A 19,150-nucleotide genomic window follows, 5' to 3' on the forward strand; every position below is an offset into this window, starting at 1 on the left:
AGGATGGCCTGCTGAGTTAAATATTAACTTCATGGTAGAGATGACAACATCTGGACAACAAGAGGCAGCAATAAATTACGGGCAAACATCGGGGGTCATCGCAGCACAGCGCTGGATTTAGACGTGAATTTATTGGAAAAAAAAAAGGATCGGTCACGTTTGCGTGATTGCCATCAATTCAGTTGGATATGTACACGCAACTTCAGATTACAAACCAAAAACACAGCAATGTTTTTGCAATCCTGCAGAACAACAATTTTTTGACTGTTTTTTCCAGATATGAAAATATGCTAAACATATGCTGTTAAAAACACTTTTTTTAAAATGTGGCATTAATGGGTTCCCATATCCTACACATATGTTCTAAGTGGCTCATATGAGAAGACCTTCATTCAGATGACAGTTAAGGCAAAATACTTAAACATTAGTAAACAGTAAAAACACCAGTGACCAGGAGAGAACAGAAAAAAGATTATTGGAGCAGAAAAATGATTTACTGTGAGTCCTGTAGTCCTGTCCTGTGTAGACATCTCTCCAGTCCATACATCCATTAATATATGCAATATAAAACTGGTTTCAATTCACTTCCAGTTTAACCCACAATTCATCCCACTGCACATCAGATAGCTTTTCCCTTAAAAAAACCCCCCACAAAAATCAAAAGGGAAGTTCTTTAAACTGGTCCTGTTTTTTTAATGTTTTGATTAAGTTCATCAGTTACACTCATCCTCATCAGGTTTGTCGTTTTCTCTGGTTTTAAATGTGAGGGCAACGCTGTTGATGCAGAAGCGCTGTCCTGTTGGGTCTGGTCCATCATCAAACACGTGGCCAAGGTGGGCATCGCACTGTGTGACCCAGATACACAAACACAAAAAAGTCAGAGGTTTGTGCACATTTTTTTACTTTAACCTCTGCTTTATAGCACAAACAACAAGTATCACAGCTAAACTGAATGAAACCTTGGCTTCTTTTGGTTCCTAGCACAACTCACATTTTTACAAAGGACTTCTGTCCCAGGGCTGCCCAGGCTGTTGTCAGGGCGCCGAATGATGGAGGTGTGGCTTTCATCACCCTCCCATGTCCCGTGAGCCTCATTGAATGCTGGCCAGCCTGTCCCGGAGTTGTACTTAGCCTCGGAGCTATGAAGAGAGGAGGGAAGAATTTAGTAAACATCTGCTGATTTTTTTAAAAAACTGAGCAAACAGCAAAATCATCTTATACCAGTAAGCCCTCATTTTTCAGAGTTTTAATAAAAGATTATGGTCCAGTCCAGAAAATGTGCATACCCCTTTATTGGTTAGATGTATTACCTGAAGAGTGGAGCATCACAGCAGACACAGTGATACATCCCCATTTCAAAATGGTTCAGGTAGATCCCACTAAAGGGCTAAGAACATCCACAAATACACACACACACACACACACACACACACACACACCAGATCACAATGTAAGGAGCAGAAATACAGCTCATTTTACTACCTGTGTGTTCTTTTGCAAGTGCAAAACAACGACTTGTCCTTAGTCCTGTTATAACAAGCTGAAATATCTCTGCGTTTCATTTTTCGGACTGTATTTAATTCATAATGTAGTAAAAGTGTGTCGTTGTGATACAGTGCAGGTCAAAGTCCACCTGAGAATGTGCTGCTGTTGACGAGATAATGTATGTCACTCTGAGAAAGTAAGATAAGTGCTGGTGTGCTTATGTGCACGTGTAACCTTCCACTTATTAATTCTGAACATAAAGCTTCTTTGGTATTAGGTTACATATATATATATATATATATATATATATATATATATATATATATATATTACATTTTGTTTTTTGTTTTTTTCATACACTGGACTCACCTCCTCAGTTCCTTTCTCTCTGGTGACTACATACTGCTCTGGGGTCAGTTTTTTATGCCAGTCTGTAGTCTCACTGTAACGTGTGAGGGACTGCAGGCCTGCACAGAGCAAAGGTCACACATTTTAGATATGCATATTTAAAACAAACCGCATGTTTTGTGCGTGTGCGTGTGTGTGTGTGTGTGTGTGTGTGTGTGTGTGTGTGAGACAGTGAATCATTAAAACCACATTTGGGGCAGAGTTTCCTTTAATTCATGCATTTTCTTATCTGAGCACATTACCATTAATAATACAGACTCTGAAATCTTTAAAGCTGAGAAAGTGAGGCTGCTTGGAAATATATTCTTAAAGAATGACTAAGACTAAAATATAAACATCCTAATCTCGAAGAATTTCCACTTAACTTCTGAAATACTCTTTCAAACAGAGATGTAGAACCTCTAATAGTAAACATTCGTGCATGATGGTGCAGGTGCAGGGAGCTGTAGCTCAAGTACAGCGCTGATATAAATCAGAAGTTCGCACACGGTACCTTGAGATGTGGACACGGGACGGATTATGCCGGGGAACCTCCTCGGTAACTCTGCAGCTCTGGCTGTGGCGTGTTGAGAGGCAACAGCGACAATCCGGCGGACGAAACGAGACATGTTTGCTCCAGTGGAGTCAAGTGCGACTAAAGTGCAGCTTTCAGTGCAGCCAAGCGAACTTGCCCCATCGAGATTTTTCACGCCGCGGCGAGTTTGGGCTGGTCCTCGCTCGGCTTATCCGGGCTGTTAGCGGGGTTACACGGTCACAAAACACAACTGAAGCTACAAAGGTCAAAGTGGAGGGAGTTCAGTCGTATTTTATTGCCAGCACTGTGCAAATAGCGCAGTAAGCGCTGCTGAATGGGAGTGCGCATATGGATCAAAAATTTAAAATAAAAAAAATCTAAGATTAGATTTTAGATTTTTTAAGACTGATACAGAGATATTTGTTGATTTAAAAAATATGACATTCAAATAGGTAAGCCATATTTATTTATTTAATTATTTTAGAGACATGAAACATGAAAGGATTTCTCTAGCATTTATTGTTATTTATTTAACCTGCTCCTGTATGCTTTGCTTTAGTTAATAGCTAATATTGGCTATTTGCCAGTCTATTACACAAAGTCCATATACACATGTATATAAAATCTCCACCTCATCCCCTGAGAGGAGGTATAAATACAATCCTCAGGCTCGGGTCCACTTGAGGGGACTTTGAAGTTTCTGCACAATATCGTGGTTGCTCCTGGACTGCACTCTTCGGCACAAAGACCTCTGATGTTGTGTATGGAATCTGTTGGAGCTACTCTTCCGGTTTTGGGATTACAACACTCAGTGTTTCCATTTCCACTGTGACTACTTTAGCCTTTTCCTTTCACATCTGCTCCAGTTGTTCCTTCAGTCTTAGTTTGTGATGTCAGTTGTGCCATTTCTTCTTAGTACTGGTGGGATTCCCACATCTATCTGCTGTTCACAACCATCTTTGCAAGTGTCTATTGAATACTAATTGTTAATAATAATAAATTGTCTGTACTTGTATAGTGCTTTACTAGTCCCTAAGGACCCCAAAGCGCTTTAAACATCCAGTCATCCACACATTGGTGATGGCAAGCTACATTGTAGCCACAGGCACCCTGGGGCGCACTGACAGAGGCGAGGCTGCCGGACACTGGCACCACCGGGCCCTCTGACCACCACCAGTAGGCAACGTGTGAAGTGTCTTACCCAAGGACACAACGACCGAGACTGTCCAAGCCGGGGCTCGAACTGGCAACCTTCCGATTACAAGGCAAACTCCCAACTTGAGCCAACCTGTTCAACTGTTCCTTAAGGCAAAAATCTAATGAGTTATCAGATGGTAGCTACTCAGCGCATTTATACGTGATCAAAACAACCTGCTGAAGTTCAAATTGAGCATAAGAAAGAAGAAAGAAAAGAAGAAATGTGATTTAAGTGCCTAAATCTTGCCCTAGTTGTTGGTGCTAGATGGGCTGGTATGAGTATTTCAGAAATTGCTGATCTACTGGGATTTTCCCCAAAAACCATCTCTAGTGTTTACAGACAATAACACAAACAAAGAAAATATCCAGTGTGCAGCAGTTCTCTGGGTGAAAATGCTTTATGATGCCAGAGGTCAGAGGAGAATGACCAGACTGCTTCAAGCTGATAGGAAGGTAACAGTAAGTCAAATGCCCACTCATACAGCCAAGGCATGCAGAAGAGCATATCTGAATACAAAACACTTCAGACCCTGGAGCAGCTGGGATACAGGAGCAGATGACCAGACCAGTTGCAGAACAGGAATGTACGTCTACAGTTCACACAGGCTCACCAAAATTGGACAATTATAAGATTGGAAAAACGATGTCTGGTCTGGTGAGTATAAATTTCTACTAACATCTTTCTGGTAGGTTCAAAAACATGAAAGCATGGATCCAAAGCTCTAGGCTGGTGATGGTGGAATGAAGCTGTAAGAGATATTTTCAGTTCTCTAGCTGAAGCATTAACTTTCTAAACAACTACAGCTTGCACATTGGCAAAAACATTGCTTCACCATGTTGGACCCATGCTGAAGTACAAAGGTTGAATCACTGTGATTAATAGAGAAACACCACAATAGGCAAGATTTTGCTTTCCTTATGCATATGTAGAAAAAAAAAATAGTCAACTGATGAGGTCCGCCATCATGTACACATAAACACACATTACATATAAATCGGTTGATGCACATCAGACAAAATATGATGTCAAAGCGTTACCTTCTGTGGTATTTAAACAATACAGTACTGATTATATAGTTTGATATTGGACTGCAGCTGGGCTATTGACTGGAAACAGGTTTCCAGGTTGGTGCACAAGGTCTACTATGTAGCGGCAGGGCTGTGAAGAGTGCAGCTTGTTGGAGGAATTTCTACTGAAAAGGAGAACCTCATTCCAAGCACGGTTGTAGTCTCCCCTAACAAGTGTGCAGCTCAGTCCAATGCAATCAGCCAGTGACTAAAAGAGGAGACAGAAGAATGTCAGACTGAGAAATAGGCTGGGGAACAAATATTATGGAGAAGACCTTAAAGAGACAGAGCTTAAATTGGGATGTCAAAACATGTTAGTCAGAAATAAAAAATATTAGGAAAGATGATGATGGTAGCATGGTAGCATGGTAGCATCATGCTAATGCTACCATGCGGGTAAAGAATCTGTACCTTGAACAGGAGTGCCCTGTGATAGTAGATTCCCTTTTTGATGAAACCAATGGGAATAACATTAGACTGAAGTTGAATCTTCAGCTCACTGAGGTGCAGAATCCAAGAAAACTCGTGCATCTTTTCCTTCTCCACTGCTCCCCCCATGGCTTCGCTCACCAGCCTGAAAATAAGAGCAAACCCAAACAAAGAAAATGCAGAAACCTTTAAAATAAAGTCTTTGTTTTCCATTCTGATCTCTCAGGGTATTGTATTTCAATGTGTTAGCAGAGTGTCTGCATTGCATACCACTGCTGTCATTTTTAGTCAGCTCTCCTGACATTTTAAGAGTTGGTGTGTAAATGTCATTTCAATGTGTTTCCATAACTCCAGAGATTTGTTTTAAACAATAGCTGCTGATAAGTTACTTCGCTCTCTCTTTGCATGCCAGTTTCTGCATGAATACGTTACCTGGCTAAGGATTCACACTGCTCTTTTTCATCATTCAGTGGAAAGATGCATTCTTTGGCAATTTTTATTAGAATCTGCAATGAGACATCCTCCATCATTCCCTGTGGTTTCTCTACAGGAGACTCAGGCTGGACATAATCTTTCTGTTTTTCTTCCTTCTTCTTCCTGAAGAAACACAATAAATTAGAAAAGAAATCAGGGGAGTCAGTGCCTTAAAATAAGAAAGAAAATCACTACTTAATATTCCCCCTTTGTGAACTCTATCACACATTTCACATCACAGGATCAATGTTAGTGACACTGCTTTATGCTCATCCTTCATATTAACAGGCACACTCTTTTTAGTGTCTAACGATCTCCTTCATGTTATCTGATTTTATATACATATAATGAAGAGAACATATCATTACAAGATCTAATCATTATCACTATGGGCCATGATTTTTTTTTTTTATAATATATTATAAAACGCAAGATCTTTCAATATTTTTTTAAATGTCAATGTTTTTGGCACTATATTGTGTTTAGCATGCGTCAGAGATTGTTCTCATCTCTAAAATGTTTAGACAGTTTCCATAATGTATTTGAACACACACAAACTTTAGTAGTAGTAATATTAATAATAATAATAATAATAATAATAATGATAATAATAATAATAATACAGTACATGAGGCCATAATCTTTCTGTTCCTCTTCCTTCTTCTTCCTGTAAAAAGAGAGTAAATTAGAAAAGAATTCTGTCAGTATCTTACAAGGAAAGAAAATCACTACTTAAAATTCCACCTTTATGACCTTATGCTTATGTTGAGCCTCCACATTAACAAGCACACTCACTTTGGTGTCTTACGGTCTCCTTTAACTCTGCTTTCTGACTCTGATGGCTTGCTCTGTGTTTCTTCTGGCACATCTACTGTCACCCTGCAACCAAAGGACATCAACAAAATGGTTTATATGAACACACAGCACTGTATTTTATAAATCTTTGCACATATATTGTGGAACCATTACTCTTTGTGACTGTTTTTCTGCAAAGGCTACAGGAAAACTTGGGCTTAAGGGACATTGCCAAGAACTAAATCAGGTTTGTCTTGGGGATATAATATTTATTTCACTCAATAACTTGCAAATCAATTTATAACTTGTATGAAATTATTTTTTTCTGGATTTTTGTTTGATATTCTGCCTCTCTCCATGATTTGTTTAGCATGCAGCATTTATGTAGCTACATTTTTTATGTAGGAAAAGGTAGCATCTTTTAATATTGTCTTGAAATGTCATTGTTTTTGGCACAACTTCCTGTTTAGCATGTGTCAAAAAGAGTGTCATTGTATAATAATCATCATAATAACAATAATAATCATAGCTGTGGCCAAAAAGGGTTTGGACAAAAAAGATTTTTGTCTCCAGAACCTCTGATGTTAGTGGTATTACTTGTTGTACTACTTAGCAAACACACTCACTTTGGTGTTTTACGCTCTCCTCTGACTCTGCCGTCTGACTCTGATGGCTTGTTCTGCGTCTCTTCTGGCACATCTACTGTCTCCCTACTAACGAAAAAAAAAAATCAGTTAATTGGTTTATAGGAACACAGAAGAATAAGTCAGAAAATAAATTCAATCGTGAGGCCTTTTGCTTTGAAATTTGGCTCATGCAGAAGCTATGGATGAGACCAGGAATCAGTTACATAACAGGCTGTTTAAGAATGCCTGAAGTGTTGCGTGTAAATTCATGCTGGTGGAATGGGGGTCTGGGAGGGGTGAAGGGGTGAACAGAGGTACCCTGAGGGGGTACTGCTCTCTTTTCCAAAGTTAATTTGTGAAAATGCTGAAAGCATTAAACAGTGCATGCATATACAGCCTTAAACATCTAAGGTGTGTTTTTTCATTGCGTGCATGCGTTATGTGGCTCAGTGAACACGCATGTGTATTGCATGTCGCTTTGCGCTTTTGCACATTTGTGATTTTGGGTGCAAGCTTAGAAGTCCATTATTTGAATCACAAGAAGCCCTCTGAGTGTGTCGCCACCCTAAAGAAGGGCTAGCGTACACTGCCACACTAATTATGCTACAGGCATAGTGGGGGAGAATGGGAGGAGGAAAGGGAACGAAGGAAGAATAGAGCACAGGACTGGAGCAGAGAAGGGGAGGGTGATTGTAATCTTACAGCCACAATAAATTTTCTGAGCAAACAACATGTTGTGACTTCTAGTGCAGGAACCTAATGGTCCCAGTCAATTTCTGTGATTGTTCTGGTTAATTTACTTTTATTACCAGGTGGGAGGAGTCAGCTGTAACTGTTTAGAGGGCTATTACGTACAGTATACCTTCCATTTGTCCTCGAAACATCTATCTAAACTAAAAAAAAGGGTAATAATAAAGCATGCTTCTTAAAACAATTGGTGTCTTTTAAGCACAAGCATTAAAATAATGTAGTTTATATTTCTCCTTTTAAACTATCAAACCATACTCTAATATTAGATTCATACCCTGGCAATACTGTTGCTTTGTTGACAAAAATAATGGCTTGCCGCTGGTTAACCGGTTGCTTGGACAGTTCCTCTAAAGTCAGCATCCTCTGACCAGGGCGAGCCTGAGGGAAAACACAAGAGTTGCAATTTAATTATTATGTGAAAAGTCATGTTGCATTCAAAAAAACAACAACCAACTAATGCTATGTTAATAAGATTGCATTAAAAAGTTCTTGAAAGGACTTCTGACAACATACCTTTCCCGCATCATAGAAGCCGCAGGTGATGATGTCAGTGGAGGCCAAAGAACTTGTCAGGCTGTATTTAAAAGACAAGTTGGAGTTAAGTAGGCTGTTCACAGCCAACTCACTGAAACTGTTCCTACGAGTCTTTGATTGGTTGATTTCCTGAAGTATTTCCAGGGCTCTGAGACACAGATAGAAACAACAAGCATAGACCAAAAGAAAGAAAGAAAAGAAAAATATTCTGTCATTACTAATAAATATAAAAATGGACAAATGTAGGCACATGTAGTCACGTCTAATATTGTCTTGCACTGCCATCTGTTGGTTATTTAGGGGATCACATTAAGCAATATCTATGCAGATATTGCATTTATTTTACTTGCCAGTCATTTATTTGGGGACACATCAGTCATGCTCTAATGACAGTGTTATCTATCACGTCTTACCCAAATTTGCACATCTCCACAGCAGTTGGCTCATCACTGGCACAGATATTCACTGCCAAGCATGCACTGTGCAGCACCTCCTTGGAGTGAGACTGCAGTAGACTGACCAGAAGCTGAAGACCTCCAACTCTGACTAGCTTGGGTTGAGTATTAGTTATTTAGTGAAAGAATTTCAAATGTAGTATCACAAAGTGAAACCGAATGCTGTTTACAATAATCCTGCTGTCTTGAGTAAAGTTTACAGCAATGATTAAAAACAATGATCGTTATTTATTATTACTGAACATGAGAAAAAGCCAGCATTCTGAAGTCACATAAACACCAACCTCCGTCCTAGCTTCTTCATCACTGGCCAGCACTGCCAGGCAACGTGCAGTGTTTACCAGGACTTGTGTAACTGTAGATTTCAAGGGTTCCAACAGAGCCTGTATGGCTCCATGTGACAAGATGCTACAGCGGATGATCTCATGTTCTGCCATGTTGCAAAGTGTGGCAGCAGAATTGGCCACTATCTTTGGACAGCTTTGATACAGCTGCTGGACGAGGAGCTTGTCGCCACCTTCCTCATACACTTCACTGGAAAACACAATAAACAGGGAGGGAGGTTTAATGAAAAGTTAGACGGCTGACAATTACTGTAGTTTTACAAATTTATACGTTGTTAAAGCATATTATTTCCAAGCATACAATGCGTGGGTTCGAGAGTTCGAAGTTCAACTTGTCTGGAAAAAAAAAAAAATGTATAAGACAAGAGTGGAGAAGACAATGGAAAAGAAGTAAAGAGATTCCGTGTCTCGTTTTTATGAAAAAAGGGGAGGACAGCATTCTAGTCCGGAGTAGAACACACATCTTTAAATCCCTGAAGTCATTCAGATTTTATAGATTTTATGTAGCTAATAATGGGAAAACAACTGAAAGGGTCTAGAAGTTTACAAAAAAATCATATTTGGATGCTTTATGCTGGACATAAAAGACAAAAACGGGCACTTATGTGCATGCATTATGGGAATTTTCAGGACTTCTTCCTTTTCTGAGAGATGTTTGGGATTATTTGGGCCAAGGGTTGAAGTGTGATTTGCCCAGGTCACCAATACTTTGTCTTCTTGGGGACAGGGGTGTCCTAGCACATCTGAATGATCAATATGAACCAGACAGTGTGTACTGGATGTCTGACAAATAAATATTACCAAGTAACTTATCATACAAATTGTCTCATATGCCTCATTCTGTGTCTTTAAACTGCCTTGTTCTTTGTAGATGTTTTTATACATAATTCCATACATTTTGAATTGTTAAAAAAAGGGCATATATCTGTACAAAAATAATGAGGTATAGGTAAGACATCAAAATCCTCCGTTACTCACAAGGCATTTGACTCGCTGTTATGAGTGAAGTTGGAGAGGGCCTGGGTTGCCGCCTCTCTCAGTGCCAAACTCTCCCTGCTCAGCAGTTGAACCAGGACACTGATACAACCTGAAACACAAAGGAATCCAACTCAATTACACTTTGTTGTGCTGACTGCACCTAATCTCAGGGTGGCTTGGTGAAGATGTACGTTCCAAGTTCTCTGAAGCGTTCTTTGCTGTTTAGGTGAAAGGTCAAGGCAGCCACAGCCTGACAGGCAGATGTTATCACACCAATGTTCTCCAAGGACAGAAGCTCAACCAGAACCGTCTCCACATCCTGCTCTTGAAGCACTTTGCAGCTCTCAGCTAAACACACAGGCAAGCACCCACATACACACACACATAACAGAATAAATAAAAAGGAGTAAATTATTTGGGAAAGTTGAAAGAAATCTGTTGTCTCTAATTGCCTTCTGTGCTTACAGCTCTGAGCCACCCTGGTGATGCATTTAATAACACCTGACCGGATTTCAGGCACACTGGGAGTGAGGACAAATTCCATCAACTTGGTCAGTCCTCCACTCTTGTGAATGAGTTGGACACTTTCACTGTCACTCAAGCAGTTAGCCAGGACATGTAAGGCCTCAGCATGTAGGTCACTGAAGTTCTGTGAGAAATAAAAAGATAGGTCCAGAGGACACAGATTTTAAAGGATTCTCTATTATTTTATTCTTATTAACACAAACCAGCAGAATAAAGACATATGTTACCTAAACCATATACCTACCACATTATTCAGGATACCCATAAGCTTCTCAAATCCCTGCTTGTCCCTGAAGGTCCTGTTTGCATCTCTGTCAGTAGTGACATGTTGCAACGTCTTTAAAGCCAAATGCTGAATGACAGGGAATTCCGAATTTAAGAGCTGCAGAAGTGGAGGGATCCCACCTAATTCATGTACCACCAGTCGGCTTTTGTAGTCCTTCATGGGGACAAAACAGCAAAGGTTGCAAAAGGTTCACAGAAATGTTGAAAGCATTTTTTTTAACAATCCTAGGAGCAAATTTGAAGCTGTTTTCACTCATGAAATCTGTAAATGTTGGGAGAAATAGGTCAGGACTTTGTGAATTTGCTCTTTCTCACACATAGCGCACAGCAGGAAACAGTTCGCATTAACTGCATTCTCATTACTAAGAAATACTTTAGGTTTGGCAGCAGTGCTGCCTTAGTAGAGCAGGAGGGAGGCAGAACACAGTGTGACCACTGACACCAGAGTTATTACCTGCACTATTATCACATAGATGAAATTGGACATAATAAATACTTTCCCTTGCAGAGCTGACAAGTTAAACACATTCTACAGCATTAAACATCTGCACTGTCACATGTACCCCTGTCACGTTATATCTAGAAAAGTTCAGGGGTTCAGTAAATATGTGAAGACAACTTTATTGTCTTTTAGGACTATAAAACATCACGTTCATTTTTCACAGTGAAAATCCTTATGATTTTTACATAAAATTACATCCTAAAGCCTGATGACTTTGGGGTCACCTGTACTAGGTTGGAGATGGTCTCTAGTGAATTCTTCTTGACATCTGGGTCAGAACTAGACAGCAGCTGAATTAGAGTTGGCAGCCCCTTGTTGTCAAAGATCTGGGCCTTACAGAGGAAATCCTCTGACAGAGAAGCCAGGCACAGTGTTGCAAACTCGTGGACAACTGTATCATCTTGAACAAAAATGGAATTTGATTATATGAAAAGAAATGAAAATAAATAAGATATAAAGATATAAGATATAAAGATATATTATTTATAAAAATATAAATAATAATTGATCACAGAAATACTGCCATAAGTAAACACGTGTGCTCTATTTTGATTGTATGCAACTTATACAAAGTGACACTGTTTGCTTTAGTGATCCAAATACATCTTAATCTTCTAATATCTATTACTCACCTTCGAGTGATAGTTTTTCAATAATTGATGGAATGGCATCTAATTTTTTCAACGCAGTCTTTACATCACCTTTCAGATTTAAACAAGAGACACTACTCAGTTACTCAGTAAGGCTAGCACCCTGCTATTGTTAAATCACCAGAACAGGGAATCCAACATCTGGTAGATTAACAGATACAAATTCCTGACTAACACATAGATGGCCGGTAAACTAAAGGGTCATTTGTAGAATCAAGACTGTCGCATGAGCTTGTAAGCTACCCAGTCCACTGCAGTCGAATCTGCATCAATGACGTAACTGGTCTGACGCACCATTGGTGGCCATGATGCCCAAGGCCATGAAGGCATTGCGTCTGACCAGCTTGTTGTTGTGAGTAATGAGTTGGCAGAGAGGCGCTAATGCCCCAAGTCCCAGCAGAGAAACCTTGTTCTCATCTCCTAACAACAGGGGGAGACAATGAACAGGAAAATTAGGCAGATGGAGATGAAGTGAATTGCAAATGTTGCAATTTCTGGATTTAAAAAAATGCATATCAAAAAAATACACCATTACAAAACATCAGCCTGAAAGCAAAATTAAGATAGGATTTTCTGCTATTCAGCTGCAAGGTTGCCCATAGAAATAAAAACAATCAATAATATGTGGAAGGGTTAGCGGTGGGTACCCTACCATACCTTTCTCTGCAAATGTCTGGATCGCTTCACACGCTTTGATTAAAATGTCCTCCTCTGGGGAGTTCAACAGCAGCACTACTGTTGCTGGGGCTTTGCTCTCAAGGGGTAGCGGCTCAAACTGTGAGAGTCAACAGGGAGAAGGAGTGTTTGCAAAATATAAAATAAATAACTGAAATATAGAACATGTATAAAGTCAGGTCTGTCGTTTTGACTTTCATACTTCTAGGACAATGAGACAGGACATATCTCAATGCCCAGCATGTAACAACAGGCAACAACCTGAGAACATGTACATGCATATGATATCCTGATGCCGTTTTCAAACAATTTTGTGCCCAAGGCCTACTAAAGACCAAGCCACAATTTCAAAGTACATGTTTATTTTTATCATCAGAACATCAGAAAACTTCATCATCTAGAATGAAGTCAAAGACTTTTTTTTATTGTAGTGGCAAATGGACACACTTTTGAGCATGACATCTATTTTTTCCCTTTGAGTTTCACACTCCCTCTTTAGCTTTCTTCAGACTGTTAGTGTCTGAAGTTAGTTAGTGTTAGTGTTATTATCCACTGGTAAAGGGGATGTTTCACCACGCATGAAACTGATCATTCTTACCTCCTCGCAAATATAATATTTACTATCAGTCAATGCTTTTGATGTGTCAATCAGAGCATTTGATATGTACTAAAGCAAATTCAAATTTCATTCATTTTTTTTTGTGTAGTTAGAATAATCATGATTTGTTGACACAAATACCTGCTTGTATATCAATCTTAATGACCTTTGATGCCAAGCCCCAATGAATCAAGTTCCATAGTAGTAGTTCCAATCAGAGAGTTGTGCATGCTTTCTAATTGATATGTTCCCGGGATGTACAGTAGGTTGTGTTCATGGTATGGATGTGTTTCAGTGGACATGAATTAAACCTTGTCAAAGGTTCAAAAATGCATTAATTAGGTTTTGCCTCACCTAAAGAAACATTCGTCACTTACCGTTTCCTTGATTGGCGTTTCCCTCTCGTTCCTCGACTTCTTTCCCATATTATGGCCTAAAGAGGAGCAATATTGATGAGAGATAGCTGTCCAATAACGGTTCAATGCGTTCAACTCTGTGAACCCATAAAGCTAGCTAGCTAGTTATGCTACTATGCCACTCCTCAGTAGCACTGTCGACAGATTAAGCTTACAAAACAGGCATATGGCAAGCTCTCTAATTACTATCTCAAAAATGAACCACGACTTACGTTTTCTTTCCAGACCAAGAGGCAACTTCGAGGTTTTAAACCGACAACAATAACCTCACCGTACTGTGTTTTGGAAAAGGAGGTTGACGCAACGTTGCCAGGCAACGGGTGCCATGTGGAACTAAATAATGGTCTAAACAATCGTTATTTTAACCTGTTGCAAAAAGTTATGGCTCCTATTGTCTTAGTAGTTTACTTCGGAAACACTGACAATGTATTTATGTAATCGGGACTTATTCGGTGGTTATTTATCCAAGTAAAGTAAAAAGAAAAAAACAAACAAACAGTATAGTCCATGAAGGAAATGCTGAGAGACACAAAAAAGGCAATGCTACTGGCAGGTATTAGCTATGTTGTTTGTGTGTTTGTGAACATATCACACACAGATTTTCACAAACTGGTAGAATAAATCCTGGGTAACAACGAGGGGGGCACAAGTTTATGTTGAGTGAGTGTGAGGTCAGGTGAAGGGGTTGTGAATAATACCACTAAAATCATCATTGGGACATTGTAGCAAATGTGTCAGTAGCCATCAAAAAGTGCATGTAAAATGAACAATGGCTCAATGGATTGGGGTATAAATCTTTAAAGGACAACAGAACAGTCTGGCAATTAGATGTATAAGTGTCTATTACATTATTTTATTTATTGAAAACACAACTTGCATGACCTATGGAGGGGTGAACCAGACAACTAAAGGTTATGTGCTGTTTTCTAATTAACTGTGTAGTTTACTTTTGAGAACTACTAAGATTTGGAAAGCTCTTCAGATGTCCGTGAATCTGTTCATTAAATTACACTGAAGTTTGGAAGAAAGCATGTGTATATATATATATATGTCAAACATATATTTTTATTCAATATAAATAGAGCTCAGTCAATATGAAAAGAAATGCGCTGCCGTGAAGGGTGAGCCATAAAACAAATGAGCTCTATACCGCATCAGCACATTGAAGCCTCCTGCTTTTACAGAGGCACTGACACAGCATTGTGCCAGTGGAAACAGCATAGTATGCACCAGAAGACCAAATGACCTCCAAAGACATTATCTCTGATGGTGTGGATATATATATATATATATATATATATATATATATATATATATATATATATATATATATATATATATATATATATATATAATCGTATCTACAGATCTACACCAAGTAGGGATTGACTTGGATGGTGCACGTCTCTGCTAATCCATTACTATTATAGAGGCTGCAAAAAACGGGGGTGGGTGAAGAAAACAGTCATGTAGGGCAGCCTCGCTGAAAAAGTGCATAGTTTTCATTCAGTTATAACATTTTTGTTGCTGACAAGAAGGGTAAATCCAAATGCCAAATATAGACTAATATAGAAAAGCTCTTGCGCTATTAAAATACAACAGAAAGGTATCATGGGCCCGGTAGTGGAGGGCAGGAGTAGCAGCGAATCAGAACAGGAGACACTGCAAAGCTCAGCCCGTCACCTCCCATCCGCCGAGCTGTCAGTTGCAGCGCACATGAACATCAACGCTGCGGGAGTGGACCAAACGTTGATATTCTTGTAACGTCGAAATATTTGCTCCTCAATGTTTTCATTTAAACCGGGCAAAGACATCACAGGATACACGCCCTGTCATCTCTGTGGACTAAGTACAAACGCGTAGGAAGAGGGCTGAGCCGCTCGCTAGTCGCCGAGCAGCTGGCTAATGGCAGTAGTTAGCTTGCAGGCTAGATAGCTGGTGAACGGAGTCCGCTTCTGCTTCTTGCCGTCATTTGGTTAGAGAAGGTCGGGGAGGCTCATGTTAGCTGGTAGTTCTAAGCGTCTAGCTACCCTTCAGCATCTCTAATGTGCTATTTTTTTAAATTTAAAAAAACAAGCGCGTGTTCTGTGGGTCATTTGCCACCGGGGCTTAACAATTGTTCATCCTCCGTACGTTTACTGTTTTTACGAAATTTAGCTTTGATGTTTGCTAGCTAACAAGCTATTCTCGGCTATGCTAACGCTACCTCGGTGAGACTATACATCGCAGGAGGTGCAGAGAGCTCCAGTCGAGAGTTAAAGAAGGAAGAGTAGTGACTTATGATGTGGGCTGGCGGAGAAGCGTATGACGGTTAAGTGAAGAAGAGCAAGCAGTATTAGGCTAAACGCTTCGTATTTCCTCACGTTAGTTTCTTTCGAGCTAGGGCCACAGCGACAGCCGAGCTCTGTGGGACTTTAGATGAAGAAAAGAATCGGGGCACCTTGGTTTGCTGGGATGGCTAAATGAATAGTACTGACACTGCTGAACCGTGAGCTGGTGGCCGCTGTGCCAGCTTCAAGGGAAGACACGCTGTCGGGATTATCGCACAGTCTGCAATAAACCAGCCAGTTTTCTTAAAGATGGCTTCGGCGAGCAGCATTGCCGCATCCATTGCGAGCAAAACCAAGACCAAGAAAAAACACTTCGTTGCCCAAAAAGTGAAGCTCTTCCGTGCCAGCGACCCTCTGCTCAGCGTGGTTATGTGGGGAGTCAACCACTCGGTGAGTCAGACCGTCCACTGTCACTGTGATGATCTACGGTTATGTCTCCCTCGATCTTTTGATGTTCCACATTAAGGCTCACTTGCTGTCAGATATCAGCTTTTGTGTTACTGCAGCTGAGTAAAAATACGAGGTGACAGCTGTCCAGCGGTTCACTGAACTGTCACCGTAAATACAGGACTGGCTTCAATTAGCGCAATCCATTAGTAATGTTTGCTTTAGTGAGCTTTTTGTAGTTGCAATAGTAATGTCGTGGATCTTATTAGGCCGTGGTTTTGATGCATGCATGCGCGCGTGTGTTCGTGTGCGGTGAACTCGCTTTGGCTTCCTGTTGTGCACATGTAGGATAAGCTCCTAGGGCTCTGTGTCATGAGAGAGCAGATCTTCCCATGCAAGACAGCTTATCTCTGCTGTCTTTCTCTTCCTTTGCTGAATAATTGCTGCACTTGGCCACTTCTCAGATGTTGGAAAAAGCACACAACTTGGCAGACAGAGGACATGCAAATATTTCTGGCACCAAATCACAAGTATTATACCTGTGAGAAGTGTTTTGCAAAAAGATTTAGGCTACACATAGATGATAGCTCCCTTTTTGTTACAGTTGTAGTATATAGCTTATCCTTGATTTTTGCCCAGTTTTTAAAATCGTAATTATAGCAGAGTTATAACTGTAGGGCAATCTTTTGGCACCAGACTGATTGAGGACAACTGATTTCCAAGGTATAGCTAAATGAGCTAGCCATATATATAAATATATATATATAAACAACAATAAGAATGTGCATGGTAGCAAATTAACTAAGAATGAATGGAGTGTCTTCTAATGACATCTCTTTTCCTTTTGACAAACGAGAAAAAAAATGTTTACCTTTTTTTTTAATGTAATAAATCACCTATTTGTTCTTAAATTATTTCGTTTAAAATGATGCACTTTGTTTTATTAATAGCCAGACATTTATTTTCACTAATGACTTTTTCAGCAGTGATCATAGTCTAATTTGTTTTTGTCCATATCTCTATGTCAGTTTGAGGCAGGTTGAGGAGTATTTGGTGGATATTTGACATACTTGCAGCACTGTGGGCAGATTGAGGGGAAAGTCTTCATGGGAATGTGTTACAATTTATTTTTTTACTCCGCAGCATTTGATTTTTTGGAGTAGGGGTCATTGTGGCAGTTTAGTGTGGATTACAGAACCTTAGAATAGTCTGACATACATGATGCCAAGGCAGCTAAAGATCTAAGCTGTAGTCTGTAGATGGATCACAGTCACCTGGCTTTGGTTAATGTTAAGCCTGAAGGCTCAAAGTAAGAAACACAAGAGTTTTACCTCTGTGAAGCTAGGCACTACAAATTAGTCATTCTCTTTTTCAATGTCATTGAAGTGCCTACGAAAGATAAATGTATATAAATATATGCCATTTGTCCTCACTTTACTGGTTTTGCTTATCAGATATGATGTAAGCAATTGTATCAGCTAGATGGCCACCAAGCTCTTAAAACCCTTCAATAGAATTTTGTGGTTATGTCATGGATTTTTTTTTTTTTCCGTCACATCAGTAAATTTAAGAGAAAATCATTTGTTGGTTTTTGTGTTTGTCCTTGCATGTCAAAGCTAGGATTATATCATAATCATTTATCGGATTCAGGTGTCTACTTTTGTGCTGTGTCAACTATCTGCTGAAACATTATGGGTCAGTGCCTTGTAACCATAAAAACCTAGAGTTTGAAGAATCATTGAATACATGTTCAAACTGTACTCAGATTGCTCAACAGTGCACTGGAGTCGTCAGCACATTCCCTTGTTATGCCTTAGGCTACTTCTCCTGCAGTTTTTCTCAGCAGGTACTCAGCTTGTCATACTATCAGCTATGTAAAAATTACATTCCATGTCAGGTCACTAGATTGAGCCACTGAGTTGCTGCCAAAGAGTGTTTAGGCCATCAAGTATTGATATAAGTAGGGCCACCCCTTACCAAATTTGCCTTGTTGACAAGTAGTTAGCTACTCATGCACATTTATGATAGCGATCTATCCATTCATCTAAACATCCATCCATTTTAAACTGTTTATCCATGCATCATTCATTTTTTTATTAAATTAATTATAATTGTATGTATAGGGAGCATCTAAAACTGCTGTTAATTCCAGAGCTGAGAGCTCTTATATTATATTATATTTGAGATATTACATATCCTTGGTAACACTATGCATAATTACAGAGATACAGTACTCTAGTATAAGCTTTAAAAATCTAAATTTTACAACACCACACAGGAAGCCGCCAGTTAATGATACCATTAAAGCAACAGTCAGCAAGGACTCTGTTCCAATAGTAGATTGAGGTTTAATTGGCTATTATTGGGCTTTTTGTGCATTTAACATGATAAGCCATGTTTGACGTTGATAAATGGTAGGTGAATGTTTGCCTGTGGGTTTTGCTGCTCTATTGGGGCTATCGTTTACTCTTGAAATAAACCCACTGTTTGGATTTCCTGCCTGACGCGTATAAAATTAATAAATGGAGGAACCAGCTGTGTAAACAGTAATATCTATCTGTAAGTGACTTTTGCCACTTCAGTGAGACTTTGAGTTTTGTTGTTTTGTTTTTTTTCCTGGCAACCAACCAGTGAACTAACACTCTTCTCATAAACTAATGTTGGGTTGGTTGCAGCAAGGAGATTGCAAAAGTAACATGAACTAAAAAGGGAGTGAATAAAGGGT

The 19,150-nt window shown here is 39.5% G+C and overlaps 3 protein-coding genes across 5 annotated transcripts in view; 1 reads left to right on the forward strand and 2 right to left on the reverse strand.

Moving 5' to 3' along the window:
- Positions 1-67: 67 nt before the first annotated feature.
- Positions 68-2,805, reverse strand: msrb2 (methionine sulfoxide reductase B2). The gene is made up of 5 exons (XM_085173202.1): positions 2,387-2,805; positions 1,855-1,952; positions 1,311-1,387; positions 992-1,139; positions 68-845 (listed from the first exon to the last, which is right to left on the reverse strand). The coding sequence occupies exons 1-5, from the start codon at positions 2,499-2,501 to the stop codon at positions 714-716; spliced, it is 570 nt and encodes a 189-aa protein (XP_085029328.1). The 5' UTR covers positions 2,502-2,805; the 3' UTR covers positions 68-713.
- Positions 2,806-3,983: 1,178 nt separating this feature from the next.
- On the reverse strand, positions 3,984-14,046 carry armc3 (armadillo repeat containing 3). Its single transcript, XM_085173207.1, has 20 exons — positions 13,921-14,046; positions 13,670-13,725; positions 12,677-12,794; positions 12,314-12,439; positions 12,002-12,070; positions 11,594-11,769; positions 10,827-11,021; positions 10,523-10,706; positions 10,255-10,405; positions 10,058-10,168; positions 9,020-9,269; positions 8,694-8,830; positions 8,260-8,428; positions 8,021-8,124; positions 6,997-7,080; positions 6,371-6,454; positions 6,204-6,242; positions 5,534-5,698; positions 5,084-5,246; positions 3,984-4,880 (listed from the first exon to the last, which is right to left on the reverse strand). The coding sequence occupies exons 2-20, from the start codon at positions 13,715-13,717 to the stop codon at positions 4,674-4,676; spliced, it is 2,580 nt and encodes an 859-aa protein (XP_085029333.1). The 5' UTR covers positions 13,718-13,725; positions 13,921-14,046; the 3' UTR covers positions 3,984-4,673.
- A 1,315-nt stretch (positions 14,047-15,361) lies between these two features.
- Positions 15,362-19,150, forward strand: part of pip4k2aa (phosphatidylinositol-5-phosphate 4-kinase, type II, alpha a) — a 28,394-nt gene continuing 24,605 nt past the window's right edge. For 2 of the 3 annotated variants that reach the window (XM_085172800.1, XM_085172801.1), the window contains exon 1: positions 15,362-16,428. In XM_085172800.1, coding sequence (XP_085028926.1) covers positions 16,288-16,428 — 141 coding nt within the window. In that variant the 5' untranslated portion in view covers positions 15,362-16,287. The remainder of the gene's footprint in view (positions 16,429-19,150) is intronic. The other variant, XM_085172802.1, reaches the window with a different exon arrangement.

This window comes from Neolamprologus multifasciatus, chromosome 9 (assembly GCF_963576455.1).
Source record: "Neolamprologus multifasciatus chromosome 9, fNeoMul1.2, whole genome shotgun sequence".
Lineage (NCBI taxonomy): Eukaryota > Metazoa > Chordata > Actinopteri > Cichliformes > Cichlidae > Neolamprologus > Neolamprologus multifasciatus.

Excerpts from the sequence above, each read along its gene's own strand:
- msrb2 (XM_085173202.1), bottom strand. The coding sequence starts at position 2,501 with ATGTCTCGTTTCGTCCGCCGGATTGTCGCTGTTGCCTCTCAACACGCC. Across the intron at positions 1,953-2,386 it reads TCCCGTGTCCACATCTCAAG|GCCTGCAGTCCCTCACACGT; the intron begins GTACCGTGTGCG and ends TGCTCTGTGCAG. Across the intron at positions 1,388-1,854 it reads GAGAGAAAGGAACTGAGGAG|CCCTTTAGTGGGATCTACCT; the intron begins GTGAGTCCAGTG and ends GGATGTTCTTAG.
- armc3 (XM_085173207.1), bottom strand. The coding sequence starts at position 13,717 with ATGGGAAAGAAGTCGAGGAACGAGAGGGAAACGCCAATCAAGGAAACG. Across the intron at positions 5,699-6,203 it reads CAGAAAGATTATGGCCTCAT|GAAGAAGAAGGAAGAAAAAC; the intron begins GTACTGTATTAT and ends GTGTTTCTTCAG. Across the intron at positions 4,881-5,083 it reads ACAGGGCACTCCTGTTCAAG|TCACTGGCTGATTGCATTGG; the intron begins GTACAGATTCTT and ends CTCCTCTTTTAG.